Source organism: Lacerta agilis, chromosome 13, assembly GCF_009819535.1.
Source record: "Lacerta agilis isolate rLacAgi1 chromosome 13, rLacAgi1.pri, whole genome shotgun sequence".
In the NCBI taxonomy this organism is placed as follows: domain Eukaryota; kingdom Metazoa; phylum Chordata; class Lepidosauria; order Squamata; family Lacertidae; genus Lacerta; species Lacerta agilis.
Genome location: NC_046324.1, coordinates 28,694,813 through 28,711,081, shown reverse-complemented (window position 1 = coordinate 28,711,081; position 16,269 = coordinate 28,694,813). Strand labels below are relative to the sequence as shown.

General features: G+C 45.9%; 1 protein-coding gene across 1 annotated transcript in view; it reads left to right on the top strand.

Moving 5' to 3' along the window:
* Positions 1 to 3,609: 3,609 nt before the first annotated feature.
* GRID2IP (Grid2 interacting protein) overlaps positions 3,610 to 16,269 on the top strand; it is a 52,516-nt gene continuing 39,856 nt past the window's right edge. Inside the window, exons 1-2 of the mRNA XM_033167689.1 lie at positions 3,610 to 4,309; positions 12,366 to 12,520. Coding sequence (XP_033023580.1) covers positions 3,725 to 4,309; positions 12,366 to 12,520 — 740 coding nt within the window. The 5' untranslated portion in view covers positions 3,610 to 3,724. The remainder of the gene's footprint in view (positions 4,310 to 12,365; positions 12,521 to 16,269) is intronic.

Here is a 16,269-nt window from a genome sequence, read left to right as displayed (position 1 = left end):
CCCTCTTTTACAATCTAGTGGTGTATAAATTTTATGAAATAAATAAACATGCATGTAGCTCTGATTGATATGTGCAAAAGTGCAGCAAAAATGGAATCCTTGTGGTGTGGCAGTGTTAGGTGCTTTAAAAATTTGGGGCCTAGAAACAAAATTTACATATGCTAATTAATAGGTGTAGATGCAAATTTTAGAATTTCAGGGCCACATAAGGCAATCCAATTAGTGCCCCCCTTCAACTCTCCCTTGACAGATTCTCCAGTTAACTTGCACCCCAAATCAGTTCCTCTTCAATTTACTCACATATTAATTCTCCAGTAGAGCCTGCCCCAAATCACTTCATTTCCCCTCCATTTATCCACTTTCATTGCCCTCCAGTTTTTCTCTAGTTACATGAATTTCTTGCTTCAAATTAATATTCAACCCAGTAACCCAGATCATTGCCCCCTTCCCGCCCAATTCAGTTCCCCACAAACGCATCACCCACTTAGAAGCACACAGAGCACTTAGAAAAAGATTCATGTCCTCTTATTCCAAGTCCATCAAACTCAATATTGCCTGCACAATGACTGGCAACTGCTCTCCAGGGTTTCAGGCAAGGGATGTTCCAAGTCCTACCGGTATCTCTCAACCTGGGAGCTTCTGCATGTAAAGCAGGTGCTGTGGTTTCAGTACTCATGGTTTTGAATAAAGGGCTGGTAGCCTTAGCTAGATGGGCATATGCTGTGGCACAGTTCAAGGCAGCTTCCAGTGTTCCTCTTTGTGATGGCATCTCCCTACCTCCTTCCGAAGCAAACTGTCGCTGTCCTCCTGTCTCAGCCCACGTGAGCCTTGTCTGCTGTTGCATTAGCGTCGACTTCAATTTGCTCACACAACACCCAGACTGGGCCTCTAATCCAGTTTAGCTCTTGACTGGTTCTAATTTCTCTCAGAGGCCTCAGAGGCAACAAGACATGGTCATTGTCTGGGTTTGTCGATCTATCTACCCGCTTGGCTGTAATATTCTCCCCCCCCCCCAAAAAAAGCAGGCAAGTGGGGAGACAATGGAGGGAAGGAGTAGGGCTCAGCTGTGCTGGAGCTCAGTCACATCTTCCTAGCTTGAGGGAAGGGGTGGTAAGAGCTCCAACCCAGGTTGGGTGAACTTCTCAGGTGACTTAGCCTTCCACATTCTCAAGAACGTGGCCTGGTCAGCACTGTGGGCTTGGCAGACTCTTGAACCCAAGCCCTCCATTTTCCGTGGCAAGTGAAGCTTTGGGGTAGGGGAAGCAGCTTCGCAAGCTGAAGAGAACCACAAAACTCCAGACCCCGCGGAGAAATGACGGCAGCCTTCTTTGCAAGACCTCAGCCAGATCCCAATGGCCTGCAATTTCTGTAAGTCTTTACTTAAGACCCGGGAGTGGAGGAACGAGGTGGCTTCTTCAGGCAGCCGTTGCCGGGGTGGGGAGGCAGCAGTGGTCAACCCCGCCGAGCTCCTCAGCCATTTTTCTCTGTGTGTGCTTTGTGTGGCCTTTCCTGAGCTTCACACACCCTGACACAGCTTCCGTGCTGGAGGATGCTGCCCCATTGCCAGGGCCAAAGTAAGGGCCAGTCAGGTGAGTGTACAGGAGGCTGGCTTAGACCGTAGGGCATGTATTTCCAGAAAGGATATATACAGGGACAGTGAGTCTGGTCCCTCCTGCAGAACCTGGACCCTGTGTCTGTGTCTCTGTTGTGCATTTCCATCGTCTGTTAGTAGCCGCTTTAGTTGAGGGGGCTGTGTCTTTCAGCAAGATCAGGTCCACCCACCCAGACTGCACCTGTTCTGGAATTGTTTTTAGACATTTTGTTTAATCCGTTGTGCGTTTGCCTCCCTTGGGGAGGAAAGGTGGGGTATATATATAAACAATGAAAGGGAATATTGTTGTCCAGAATGGGATGTACATAGGAAGCTGCCTTACTCTGAGACCAGTGATCCATCTAGTTTAGTACTGACAGTGCACTGACTGGCAGTAGCTTGCCAGGGTTTGAGGCAGGGGTTTCTCTCCCAGCCGTACTTGGAGATGCCATTGAGGATTGAGTCTGGGACCTTCTGCATGCAAAGCAGCTGTTCTACTCCTGAGTCACAGCTCTTCTTAAAAAAAAAAAAAACAACCAGATCCCTGGTCCATCTAGCTCAGTACTGCCTATACTGACTGGCAGCGGCTCTCCAGGTTTTCAGGCAGGGGTCTCTCCCAGCCCTGCCAGATCCTCCAAGTGTGCCTATTTTCCAGGGACCTCCCTGATGCAGAGAAGCCCAGTTTCTGATTTGATCCCAGAATGTCCCACTTTTCCTTAGGATGTCTCTGTTTTCATTGGAGAAATGTTGGAGGGTATGGCGTTATCTGACCCCTGGGCCATCTGAAGGCAATCCTGTATAGGTTTTTTTTTAAAAAAATGTTTAATGTTTTATTATGTTTTTATATATGTTGGAAGCTGCCCAGAGTGGCTGGGACAACCAAGTAAGATGTGTGGGGTATAAATAGTAAAATTATCATTATGGAATGGGACATCCTTATTTCCATCAGATAAATGTTGGAGGATATGCCCTACCTGGAGCTGCCACCAGGGATTGGACCTGGGACCTTCGGCTTCCAAAGCAGATGCTCTGTCAAGGAGCTACAGCCCCTCCCATAGGTGCCAGAGGTCGTCTCAACTGGGGTCTGATCCCATTTAGGATAAATAAGGAACAGACAGCCAGGCAACTGAACATCTAATTGTATCTGAAGAAGTGTGCATGCACACGAAAGCTCATACCAAGAACAAACTTAGTTGGTCTCTAAGGTGCTACTGGAAAGAATTTTTTATTTTATTTTGTTTTGACTATGGCAGACCAACACGGCTACCCACCTGTAACTGGATCTAATTGTAAGTTGTGAGTTGAATGGCAATGAGGTCCAATGGCAAACTTACTTCATGTCTCTGACAAAGTAGGCTCGAGGCCACAAAAGCTTAGGCCAAAATAAATTAAATCACTAGTCTTTCAGAAGCCATAGAACTTTTGATGTTGTTGGAAGAGACTATCATGTTGCCCTCTCAGGAAAGTTCTCAAAGGAGTGGTTGACCACACAAATGTTGGTATTTGTGTTGGAAATTGTGCATATGGTTGGAAAGAACTTGATTAAGACCACATTCACACCATACATCTGAGAATGTACTATGACGCCTCTTTAAACAGTCATGGCTCCCCACCACAAAGAATTCTGGGAGCTGTAGCTTGTCAAGGGTGCTGAGAGTTGTTAGGAGGCCACATTCCCTTCACAGGGCCACAATTACCAGAGTTTCCTAGGAAGAGGGACTGGACTGTTAAACCACACTGGGAGTGGAAACTGGGGGGGGGGGAGAGGTTAAGGGGTCTCTTAACACTCCTAATAGCACCCTTAACAGATTAGCAGCCTGGGAGCTGTCATTTGTTAAGGGTGCTAATTGTTAGGAGGCTCTTATTCCAATCATGGCGCTGCAGTTACCAGAGGGGTTTATCCGTTAACCCTTCTTCACAGGGAACTCTGTGAGGGGAAAATGGGTCTTCTAACAACTCTCCACTGGCAGATTTATTTATTTTTTTAGGGGAAAGCATGACTGTTTAAAGTGCTGTCCTAGTGCTTTAGATGTCTGGTGGGAATGTGGCCTGAATCAAGGAACCGTTCTTTCCGTCAGGGAACCAGATTCAGCGGCTGACCTTTCCGTGCTCTCCTTTCCCCCAGTCACCGCCATGCCAGCTACCAACGATGGGTGGCCTGAGGAATTTGGGTTCAAGATCAGTGGGAATGGCCCTTGCTACATCTTGGCCGTGGAAGAAGGCAGCAGTGCCCAGCTGGCCGGCCTCCAGCTGGGAGACCAGATCCTGGAGATTGAAGGCCAGCACGTCTCCTCCATGAACGCTGAGGCGCTGGTTGCCCTGGCGAGGCAGTGCGAGAACGTGCCCCCCAGCATTGGGGTGGTCTCGCGCATCCAGCAGGTGGAACTCAAGCCGGGCCAAGGGGGGCGCTTTGGCTTCACTCTGGCATGCGAGGGAGGATGCCCCTTGCAAGTGGGGAGCGTGGATCCTGCCTCGCCAGCCTCCGAATGCGGGGTCAAAGCTGGAGACTACATCCTGGAGATCAACGGGACCCCAGTTAAGCTCTATGAAGAGGCAGCTGTCATGATCCAGGCATGCCAGGGAAAGGGCCTCAGGTTGGGGCTCCTGCGCCTTGGGCGGCAGCAGAGGTGGGCCAGCAGCAGCGTGCGGGAGTTTGTCCAAAGTGCTGACGCCATCCATCAAGAGCGGAGGCAGAAGGCGCAGGAGTTCAGCAAGAAGGTAAGGCCGTCTCTGAAACGGGAGCCTTCGGCAGGATTTGGACTACAACTCCCATCAGCCCCAGCCAGCACCGGACTGAAAGGAATTGTGGTCCAGACCATCTAGAGCAGTGGTTCCCAAAGTGGGTTATACCACCATCCTGGGGGGCAGTGGGATTGCCTATTTGGTTGCTAAGAGGCAAGCGGGCGGAAAGGGGGTTCTGGAGGTGCAAAGGACTATCAGGCTTTGAAAAGCTGGGATCACTGGATCAAGTTTATCGATTTTGCTGAATTAATTCAACTAAATGGCTTTAACTGGATTGTCCATAAATGTGCAATTAATTGTTACTGCCTTAATTTTTATTCTGTTATTATATTCTTTAGTGGGTTGTACAAACTGCTATTTTGAATATTGTTTTTTATAGGGTAGGGGGCACTGGAGGTGAATTTATGGAACCAAGGGGGTAGTGGCCCCAGTTTTTATTTTTGGGAAACCACTGATCTAGAGAGTACAGGTGGGGGAAGAAGTCTCATTTAAAAGCACATCAGATCAGCACATTCTGAAACAATATGAGATCTGGAAAACAGCTATCTGTCAACATATGGCACTTTTCTGAATTTTGTGATGCAGCTCTCCAACCAAAAAATGTCTACATAGATGCATATATTAGGGCTCTTCTTGTGTTCTTTTTTTCAAAACAGAAATGGTGTATAGTATGTACACTCTAACAGGGTCAACAGGAAATAGATGGCAAAGAAATCTTATTTCTCTTTGGAGAATTGCTCTTATTTGTTGTGTTTTAATTGCTGCTGCTCATCACTATGGTGTTTTGTAAATAAATGAAAAAAGTACAGATTGTGACAATTCAATTGGATCTTAAATGTATGCAAAATGAGGGGCAGAGACCTCTCATGGCAGCATTTTTGGGTGACAGCACAACAGCATTGCTGGGGAAGATGTGTTAGTGGGAAAGAGAAGCATTCTCTTTTTTCACCCCCAAGGTGTAGACTAAAAAGTCCGGATGAGCTGTAATTCTGAAATTTCAAACTGCAGTCTCCCTTTGAAATTCTTTTGTTGGGAAATCTTTTAGATCAATGCAGCTGAGTGTCTTGGGAGAGGCAGCTTTTGAATCGGCCGTGGAGTATCATGGGAGATGGAGACGTTCCCTCACTAGCTTTTGAAGGTTGCCCTTTCTAATGTCAGATTTCTGCCTGTTAATTCTTTCACATGGAGACTGTTTGTCCTACGTAGAAGCCAGAAGGATGTTGGTGGCAGATAATGGCATATAACATGTTGGAAGATGAACAAATATATGAACCCTGGATACTGCAGCTGAAGATGCTCTTAGGACATGGAATGATGTTGTCATGTCCTTTTGTGATGTCACAGACCGTCTGTAGCTAACGGCAACAGTTTTCCCTCCCCAGGCCTGACATTGTGGGGGAACCTCACCAGCATCTCACTTATTATTAAAAAAATATTCCCTTCGTGTATGCTGACACCAGGGAGGGGTACATCATATAACTCAGACAGAATAGACATTACACTTGGATGTATTTTGAAGAACACTTACTGGTATTTGGAACTATAAGCTGGCATGCTTTCTAAAGGGACGGGAATGTCTTGAGAAAGCCTTGTCGGCTTCAGCCAGCCTATGGCCTTCTTCCATGTTTTCATGCATGGTCTTGGGAAAAACTCACCAGCATCAGACATCCCTGGGGCAGGAGAAACATGGTGGTGGTGGTGGTGGTGGTGGTGGTGGTGGTGGGGAATGGCTACCATCCAACAGCATCATCCAGGCACCCCCACTGTCTTCAGCCTGAAAACTTAATCTCTAATTTCCGCCTGCCCACTGCCAAAGGTTCCTTCTATTCATGAATATCCACCAGTCACCTTTCACACATCCCATTTACGCACTTATACACACAGTTGTGGGTACACCACAGCAGTGATTCATTTTTGTGTGTGTTTGTTTATGGTTAAAAATATTTATTACAGCCCACCCTTTATGGGTACAGTTACTGAACTGGAGAAGATTGTTCAGTCTGAGGACCACCCTCCTCCATAAGCAACATCTCAGGGGCTGCATGCAAGCAGTGGACAGGGGCAGGGGCATAAATTAGATGCAGCCAGATGCAAAGATGGGTGGAGCAGCAGATGTGGCTCTTTTCTTTGCACGGGAGTCTCCACTTCAGCTGTGCAAAAGTCAAAAGTTTATGCACCCTCCTGCCTCTCCAATCCAGTAAAGCAAGAGGTATCACACAGTTCAGGGACACATTCCAGCTGGGCAAAAACACCTGAGGAGCGTGTGCAGCAAGGCCAACAAGGGGGTGTATCCTGGGGAGAGCCCTGGGGGCCAGAAGGTATTCTGAAGGGCCGCATTTGGCCTGAAGACTGGAAGGCCCCCTTCATCTGATCACAAACTAATGATGTAAAAACTCCAAGGGTCATCTCCAACCTCAGTCACATTCAGAGTAGTCCCACTGAATCAATCATCACTTAAGACCCACTGATTTCAGTGGGTTCTGCTCTGAGTAACAGAAGAGCCATCTAGTGACTGATCAATTAAAACCCAATTTCTCCAATTTAGATTCCTCCTCCCCCCTTGGTTAAGGATGCCTCTGAGTATGAGCAAAGTGCTGTCTTCATTGGGGTAAGCACAAAAAATGCCCTGCTCAGAGAACAGAATCTAATAATACAAAAAGAGATTGTGAAGAGCTCCAAAAGGACCTCTCCAAACTTAGTGAGTGGTAAAATGGCAATGGTAATCCAATATAAACAAGTGTAAAGTGATGCATGCTGGGGCAAAAAATCTTAATTTCATGCTCATGGGGTCTGAACTGGTAGTGACTGGCCAGGAACAAGACCTTTGTGGATAGTTCGATGAAGATGTCAACCTTGTGTGCAGCAGCTGCGAGAAAGGCAAATTCCATGCTAGGAATAACTAGGAAAGAAATTGTAAATAAAACTGCCAATATCATAATGCTGTTACACAAATCTATGGTGCAACTGCATTTGAAATACTGTGCATAGTTTCTTGTCACTTCATCTCAAAAAGGATATTGTGGAGTTGGGAAAGGTTCAGAGAAGGGCAATCAAAATGACTCCCCTATGAAGGAAGTTTCCAGTATTTGGGACTTTTTACTTAGGAAAAAAAAAGATGAGTCAGAGGTGACATGATAAATTATTCTAAAATGATGCATGGCACTAGACCTCATGGACATCCAATGAAACTAAATGTGGGACAGATAAAAGAAAGGACTTCTTCACACAGCACAGAGTTAAACTGTGGAACTCGCTGCCACAGGAGAAAGTGATGACCATCAACTTGGATGACTTCAACAAAGGATTAGACAAATTCATGGGGGTTTAGACTATAGCCTCTATGGACAGAGGGAGCAATGCTTCTGAATCCCAGTTGCTGGAAACTCCAGGAGGGGAGAGTTGCTCTTGTGCTCAGATCTTTGCTGGCTTCCCACTGGTCCATCTGGTTGGCTCCTGTGAGAACAGGATGCAAGACTAGATGGGCCACTGGTCTGATCCAACTGGCTTTTCTTATGCTCTTATATGTTGTCAAAGTGAATATGGGGACAGGATTTGCCTCTGGATTCTGCTGCAAAATCTGGTCCTGTGTTTGTGTTTTTCTCTGATGTATATCCTGTTGTTTATGCTATGGATTTGAGGGCTGTGACTGTGAGCAAGACTGTGACTGCAGCCCAATGCCTATGGGAAAGTTTTGTTGTTGAGAATGGGCAGTAGATTAAGAAGATAGGAAACTGTCTCATATTGGGTCAGACCATTGACCCATGCAGCTTAGTATTGTCTACACTGATTGGCAGCAGCACTCCAGGGTTTCACACTGTTCTACCACTCAGCTCCCTTTTCTGTCTTCCAAAGAATCCTGCTTTCCCCATCATGAGAGATGGAAAGGGATGCAAGGCAGCTTCCTTGAAGAGACCCCTTTCTTGCTGTCGCTGCTCCAGATGTAGTAACCTTGAAATGTCTGGTGCCTCATTAGGACTTCCATCCTGGTCACATGATGGCTCCTTGAAACTGCTGGGTACCTTGTGGTTTCTGGATGTAGGTTACAAAAAAGCCTGTGATAATTGGCTTTGGAGAGCATCAAAGTGGGACGAGCACCAGGGGGATGTGAACAGCTCCCTCTCTTCTGCTTACGCATCTCACTCCAGCTCCCATAACCACGCCGTCATTGCGGATGGATTGTTGCAGGGATGGAAAAACCTATCCTGTTCTGCTGTGGCCCAGGGGAATACAGGGAAAATGGGTGAATAGGACCAGAGACTAGGGCAAGGCAAATCAGGACCTTGGACAGTTCCAGTGAGTCAAGGACCTGGGAGAGCTCCTAGTGAGTCAGGGAAGATGTTGTCTCAGCAAAGGCTTGGAGTCATCTGGTGCCTTCAAAAGGCTATAAAGCCTTGACCTTCCAGCGATTTGGCCTCCCCCCCCACCGGAGTACAGTTTGCAATATGTCAGTGTTATGTAGCTTATTCTGCAGTTGCATGTGGTTGTAGAGCAGGGAGGCTGCAGGAGAATCAGACTCTGAGTATGATGGGAGAGCCACCACATCAGGCACAGGCAAACTTGACCCTCCAGATGTTTTGGGACTACAATTCCCATCATCCCTAACCACTGGTCCTGTTAGCTAGGGATCATGGGAGTTGTAGTCCCAAAACATCTGGAGGGCCGAGTTTGCCTATGCCTGAACCACATCCTCAGGCCAGGGCAGTGTAACGGGCAGTGCTGAGGGCTACTCCTCAAGTGGGGTGACGTGCATTATCTGAACCAGCGTCCTTCTCAAATTAACACTGGGACCTTGAGGACGGGGTCATGACACAACCTACCGCTCTTTTGAAAGCATGCACAAAATGTCTGTAGTAGGTGCAAATGGGGGGGGGGGTACAGCTGTATTTGTACATCACCTTGAAATGCAGTTTAACATGTTAAGAATGAGCCACTGCAAACATGCACTGCGTGTTCTTCCATATTACCCTGTCTTCTGATGAGGGTGAGAGGAGGAGTTCAGAAGCTTTTGCTTTGACTTTCCACCAGCCACAATTTAATGTGTTGCCCAAACCCTAAACTGTGGTTCATGTTAAGTATGGTTTGTTCATATGGCTTGTTTGTTCTGCATATCAATCAGGCTTCTTTAAACAAACCATACTTTCTTTTGCAAATGTCTGCAGGAAATGGAGTGAAGCAAACTTAAGACTAGAGATATTAGAAACCAAAACGGATAGATTTGTCTATTCCTGAACCTGGCTCATTCTTGTCAACCGTAGCTTGGTGTGATGTCCAAACTGGGACCGTGTTTGAAAGTACCAACACAGAGTGTTTGGGGGCAGTTTGGCTTTGCTCAGGCCAGAGTGCGCTGGTGATGAGAGGTGCTTTCCTTCCCTCTGTTCCTCCTTTGCTTCAAGACCCACCCAGATGTGGGCAGGCTTTGGCACAAAGGACAGAGTGCCAGAGGGGCTGGGTGCTTCCTGGCTTCACCTCTGCCCATCTTGCAGAAAAGGGAGAAGGGGAGTCTGAGCTCCCACCCTGCTGTGGATCAGAGCTGAGTGGTCAGATGTAGTTTGCTGATACTTGGTTGCATTTTAACTCTAAATTTGGTAAAGTGCCCTGGCAACTGGTTGTGTGAGGTGTAGGTGCATCTCTCAATTTCAGTTTCTCTTTGTTTCTCATTTTTTCAATCTTGTCTTGTGTTCAGTTCTCCACATTTCCACATCACATATGCATATAATCCTTATGAAAATTCATCAGTATTAAGTGCTGTTTTCTCCTAATATACGCATCTGGGCATGCAACATTGCCCAATATGATGCATTTTTCTGTTATTTTCATTAATGTATGCATTTGTATGCACGTTGTATATGCAGTTTTGCACATGTTACTTGACTGGAGAACTGCATTGCAAAATTCAGAAAAGTATGGCTTTCCAAGGATGGGTGTTTCAGTTTGCATAATGTTTTGGAAATGGTGATTTAGGCAGGTCTGCCTTTGAATGTGACCTGAGTTGAATTTCTCGTTCCTTTCCCATTGAATGTTGGTGTAAAAACCAGATAAGGGATACTTAATAAAACTTGAGCTGGGCTTTGTAGCTGTCACTTTAACTGCCATTTGATCTGCAGCAGCGAGCAGGTTGGGTTCTGTTTCATCTGGAGATTTCTCTCTCTTTCTGGATGGTATTAACAAAATTCTCCTACATAGATTCATTGAAGATAATCAAGGCACATGTAGAAGTATTGCTCATATTCAAATAGGCTGCTGTTCTATGGCTCTGAATGTAGATGATTAGAAACGTTTTATGAAGTTATCTGTGGAGCTCTGTAAGGATGAGTTCACCCTTCTTCTTGGGTTTGCCATAACTAGACTGCCACTAGAGCAGTGTTTTTCAACCTTTTTTGGGCAAAGGCACACTTGTTTCATGAAAAAAATCACGAGGCACACCACCATTAGAAAATGTTAAAAAAATTAACTCTGTGCCTATATTGACTATATATAAAGTAATTCTCTTGAATTTTTCAATTTTTCCCACGGCACACCAGGCAACATCTCGCGGCACACTAGTGTGCCGCGGAACAGTGGTTGAAAAACACTGCACTAGAGGAAGGCAGGGAGGTTTCTTTCCACTCTGGCCAGTGCCGATAGAAAGGAGGTATTTTCCCGCTCTCTGGCAGAGCCAATAGGAAGTGGGATATTGCTGTGCCTACATTTCCCAACCTGCCTTGGAGTCTAAAAAGGGGGAAAGGTGCTATCTTTTCTTAAATTGTTATTCCTTCTACCTAATACTAATACACAGATTTGCTATCACTAAATAACTGAACCCTGTGGGGGCAGAACAGGCTCCGTACCAGGAAAGGTTCCATTTGCTTTCTCAAAGGGACCCAACAAGAGGGATGAGAGAGGTCAGCTTGTGCCTTCTGTTAAAGCAAGAGAAGGGAGTCCTTTTTCAGCCTGAGGGCCACATGCCTCTGTGAGCAAACTTCTGGGCTGGCATTTGCCAATGGTGGGTGGAGCCAGAGGCCACAGTGGGTGGAGCAACCCTTCCTTTTGCACATGCTCATTGCACGTTGTCCCAGCCATGCAAATACCAAAAAAATATCTATCCATCCTCTATTCAGGCGCGCAAAAGACATGACTGTAATTCAGGAGCACATTCTAGCCTCTGATGGGAGTGCAGAACAGGGGAAATGAGGAGTGGAGTTTGGGGAGAGGTCCTGGCCCAGGGAAGGTGATAACAACCTGCAATTAGGAAAGCTGCATAACAACCCGTATCTGAAGAAGTATGCATGCACACGAAAGCTCATACCAAGAGCAAACTCAGTTGGTCTCTAAGGTGCTACTGGAAAGAATTTTTGATTTTGTTTCAACCTGCAATTAGTGCAGACTAAAAAAGGGCACACCTGGTACTGGAGTTGGGATCATGTGGGGTACGCATTGTGGAGTTTTGTTTTTAAAATGCTTTGAGGGTTCTCTGCTGCCCTCCCCTGGTGAGCACCAGAATTTGCCCACCATATTGCAGCCATCACTGGAGCAGACCCTTCACCATGCAGTTGACACAAGTGTGACGTTATAAACCTTTTATTCTCAGCCTGAAAAAACAGATTGGGTGGTCAAATGCACAATATCCCATCTTCCAATAATGGCATCCCATTATTGGAAGATGGGATATTGTGCATTTGACCACCCAATCTGCCTTTCTGCTTTCTCCCCCTTTTTAACTTCGAGCCTCTACAAAAAAGCATTCTAGGCCTGTCATAGTCACCCTGACAGGTTCCGTTTTGTTCATAGAGAATAACACTAGGAATAACGACTCCAGGCACCTAAGATAAGAATGCAGTGGGAAAGGAATTTGCTACCTTGAAAAGTTTGTTGTTTCTAGGTCTGGAGACCTTTTGGAGGTGGTGAGTGGAATGTTTATCTCTCTATTTTTGTCTAAAAAAACACCACAATTTCATTTTTTAAAACAACGACAACAAAGTGGTTTACAATCTCACATAACAAATTTAAATTGCAACCTCCACCATTTCCCACTTTCGCTCTGTCCTTTGTGCAGGTGCAAGAGATCCTGGGTGACCAACCAGAGGTGAAAGAGAAGATGTTCACCATCTTAAAGCAATATGCAGCTGAGAGGAAGGTTGATTACTTGGCTTACGCCCTCCCCATGATCCTCACCAAGGACTCACACCATCTCCTTATAGACAATATCAGGTACTGAGTTTTGGACACCTTTTCTATGCTGTCCTCCCTGCCCTTGTTGATAACCTCCATGCGTCTTAGGCATGTGAGATGAGTGGCACAAAGGTCTCTGAGTGCCCCCAGCACACCTGATTTCTTCAATGGCTATCCCTGATGGCTGTGTTGTACCTCCAGTGTCAGAGGCAGCAATCCTTCTGAATCCCAGATGCTGGAACCTGTTTGCTTTTTGTGCTTGGGTATTGCTTGGGAACTTTTCATAGGCATCTGGTTGGGCCCTGTGAGAAAAGGATGCTGGACTTGATGGTTTTCCTTTGGTTTGATCCAGCTGCAGGGCTCATCTTACCTTCCTGCTGGCCTGCTTTGCCTCTATTATCCTCTTCCATCTCTTCCTGCATGCCAGGATGGGTGAATCTGCCAATTTCAGGTTCTCTCAGTTGCTCTGTTTTCCAGTTTTCAGCTCAGTCTGCCACTTTCTTGGACCAGCTTACAAATTTTTTTTAGATAAAGAAATTGCCTCACGGAACTTTGAGGGTGCTTTTCTCCCAAACATACAAATTTCTGTATGGAATTTTGCCTAATGCGTACATCTTTTGCAAGGAATTTCCCCTAACATCACACATATTTGCATTTCCATTTCACCAGTATATATGAATCTTTTGCCCACACATACTTGCCCACAACATTTGGTTGGAGAACTGCATCACTGAATTCACAGCAAATGCAAATGTCAAAAGGATCACTGTATTTCAGTTCACATATTGGGTGCGTTGGCATTAAATGGTGAACCAAACCAAATTTCTTCCCGATTCCTACCTGCGTACTCTGCATGTACCGGTAAGCACTCCCACCCCTCTCCTTGGGACTGTGGGATGATGGCATTTGGATTGGTTAATTCTATTATTTTTAAAATTGCAATTATTCAGTTAAGCCCAGATAACCTTGCTGGGGGTGGGAAACAAAGAACAGAATGTGGCAGGTTGAGATGCCGTAATATCCAGGATTGTGCTCAAGAGACTGGGAAGAATGTTGGCAAATGGAATCAGGTTTGTCTTAAGCTCAGGCTGTGTAGTTAGTTAGTGTCCCACTTTGCCTAACCCTTTGTGAGTTTTCCCTCCTGGATATTGCAGTTTCTCCTGGTTCCACAGATTACAAGCAGGAGTTGGGAAAACAGGGCCAGATGGAGGCCTGATTGCTTAATGACCAGGAGCTCCCAGGGTCTCTAATCCCTGCTATGAGCCTCACGTGCAGACAGTGCCCCAGTGCAGAATAATCCCCGGGGATACGAGAGGGGAAGACATAGTGCAGGCTGGGAAGGCAACTTCATCTGGGCAACATTCTCCTCTCTATTAGTCTAAGCTAGCAACACTGAAATCTAGAATCCTAGAAGGGAACCAAAGGTCCCACCAACCCCCCTGCAATGCCGCAGCTCAGGAAGCTCTGACAGATGACCATCTAACCTCTGCCTTAAAACCTCCAATGAAGGAGAGTCCACCACCTTCTCAGGGAGTCCATTCCACTGTTGACCAGCTCTTACCATCAGAAAAGTCTTCCTAATGTTTAATTGGAATCTCCTTCTTGGTCATTTGGTTTGGGTTCTATCCGAAATAAATTTTAAATACTCTGAAATAAATTTTATTACGGTCGAAGACCAGCTCTTAAAATAAAATAAAATATAACTACAAAAAGAATACAACGGATCCCTTTGACGGAACAATTTCTGGGAACGATACCTATAAAAACGCTTTAAACAAGATTTAGAGGGAAATTGTTACATGGGTTCTATCCTCTGGAGCATCAGAAAACAAACTTGCTCCATCTTTTCATATTTGAAGGTGACTATCACATCACCTCTCAGTCTTCTCTTCTCCAGGGTAAACGGACCCAACTCCCTCAACTGTAGCTCAATAGCCTTTGTTTCCAGATCCTTGATCATCTTGGCCACCTTCCTCTGCCCATGTCCCAGCTTGTCAACATCCTTCTTAAACTGCGGTGCCCAGAAATGGCCTTAATATTTTCAACTCTAACTGAAAATCTGGCTTCTTTCTAACATCCTCCACCCATCTTGATTTAAAAATAATAATAATTTCTATGTTTCTGGGCATTTTCTAATAAAGTTCATATGCAGGTACTTCATGGGTCAGAGAATCTTGTTGCCTCTCACTGCATGAGAGTGCCGATGCCATCATTTTACCTTCTTTGACACATTATTAATGTCATTTATCTATTTACAATATTTTTCTCTTGCTGTACGTCCTGAAACAACCCCCAGAGCGGCTTACAAAAGTCAACGATAAGACAGTCCCCTGCCCTCATGTGTACAAACTAAAAGACACAACACGAAAGGAAAAATGGATTGGGAGCATGGGGGGGACAGACGGACGGACGGACGGAAAACTGCAATTATCTTTACTATGTTGCTTTTTAAAAAAGTACTGCTTTAAAAGCTTTAGAGCTCTCAAAACTGCCCTATGAGGTGGGCCTCTGTGGCCCCATTACCTATATAGAGAAACTGAGTCAAAAAGAGAGCGAGCAAGAGAGAGAGAGAGAGAATCTTGCTCAAGGTCAGACAGTGAGACCGTGGTGGACACTTTGCTGCTATTGTTCTCACTTGGAACCTTCCAGGGCTGAGCACTGACACCACACGGAGTGGATTCCAGGGTTGGGCTCTGATATCATGCTCAGCTCTGCCACTTGTGCTGTGGGAGTGAGACAACTTTCCTGCTGCTTTTGCTTTGGGGGAGGGAGAGTGCCTTTGTGTGTGTGTGTGTGTGTGTGTGTGTTAATGCATGTGTGGTGTGAGATTGTTAATCATTCCCCATCTCCCTCCATGCGCACCCTTGACTGCAGCCGTAGTCTCCCATGCCCAGCAATGCACCTCTGACATTCCAAGGAGAGACAAGAACCTTCTGTAGCTGCCTGATTGGATCTTCCTTCATTGCTGATTTCCACCACCAAGGGGAGGGGGGGTGGAAGAACTGCTACTCTTCCGGACAGCCTCTTGTGTTCTATACAGTACACTACCCCCCTCTTTTGCAGGAGCGATTGATATCTTCCTTGCATAGCATTTTGCTTGTAGCATCCTCCCTGACTCCCTAGATCCGGCACATGCTAAATCCTCTGGCTGGATCATCAACCCCCCTGCATATGTCCCCCACCACATTCTGCACTGGACCCGTTCCCCCCCTTCCCCTTTAATCATTATTATTTGTTTGCTTATTTATTTGTTTTATTCTTTTTTTCTGGCTCCCATGGATTTCCAACCTATTTATCCAGAATTAAGCTCTATCTGATTTTAATTTGCTGACATTTTCTTTATCCCTTTTGCTGGGGGGGGGGGAGAGGGGCTGAGCACGTGCTTCTCCTGTTTCCACTCTGTGTGTCTCTCCAACCTTCCCCCCCACCCCACAACACTGCCATATGGTTTGCACACTCTGGAAAAGTGCACATTTTTAGTCTCCCGTTCAAGGATGCGAGAGAAGAACGAAAGAATCGGAAGATGAGCTGTCTTGGGTAAGTGGCAAATTGGTCTTTTATTGGACTCACAAGGCTCTCTCTCTCTCTCTCGTGTGTGTGTGTGTGTGTGTGTGTGAGAGAGAGAGAGAGAGAGAGAGAGAGAGAATGCCTTTATGATTTTTTACTCAAACCACTTAATTCTGCAATGAATTGTAGCACACTGCATCTGCAAAGGTTTGCTGGCATCCTCTAGGAGTAAGGAAAAAAGGAAGCAAAGAAAACAATTGGCTTTTGCAAATGTGACCCGG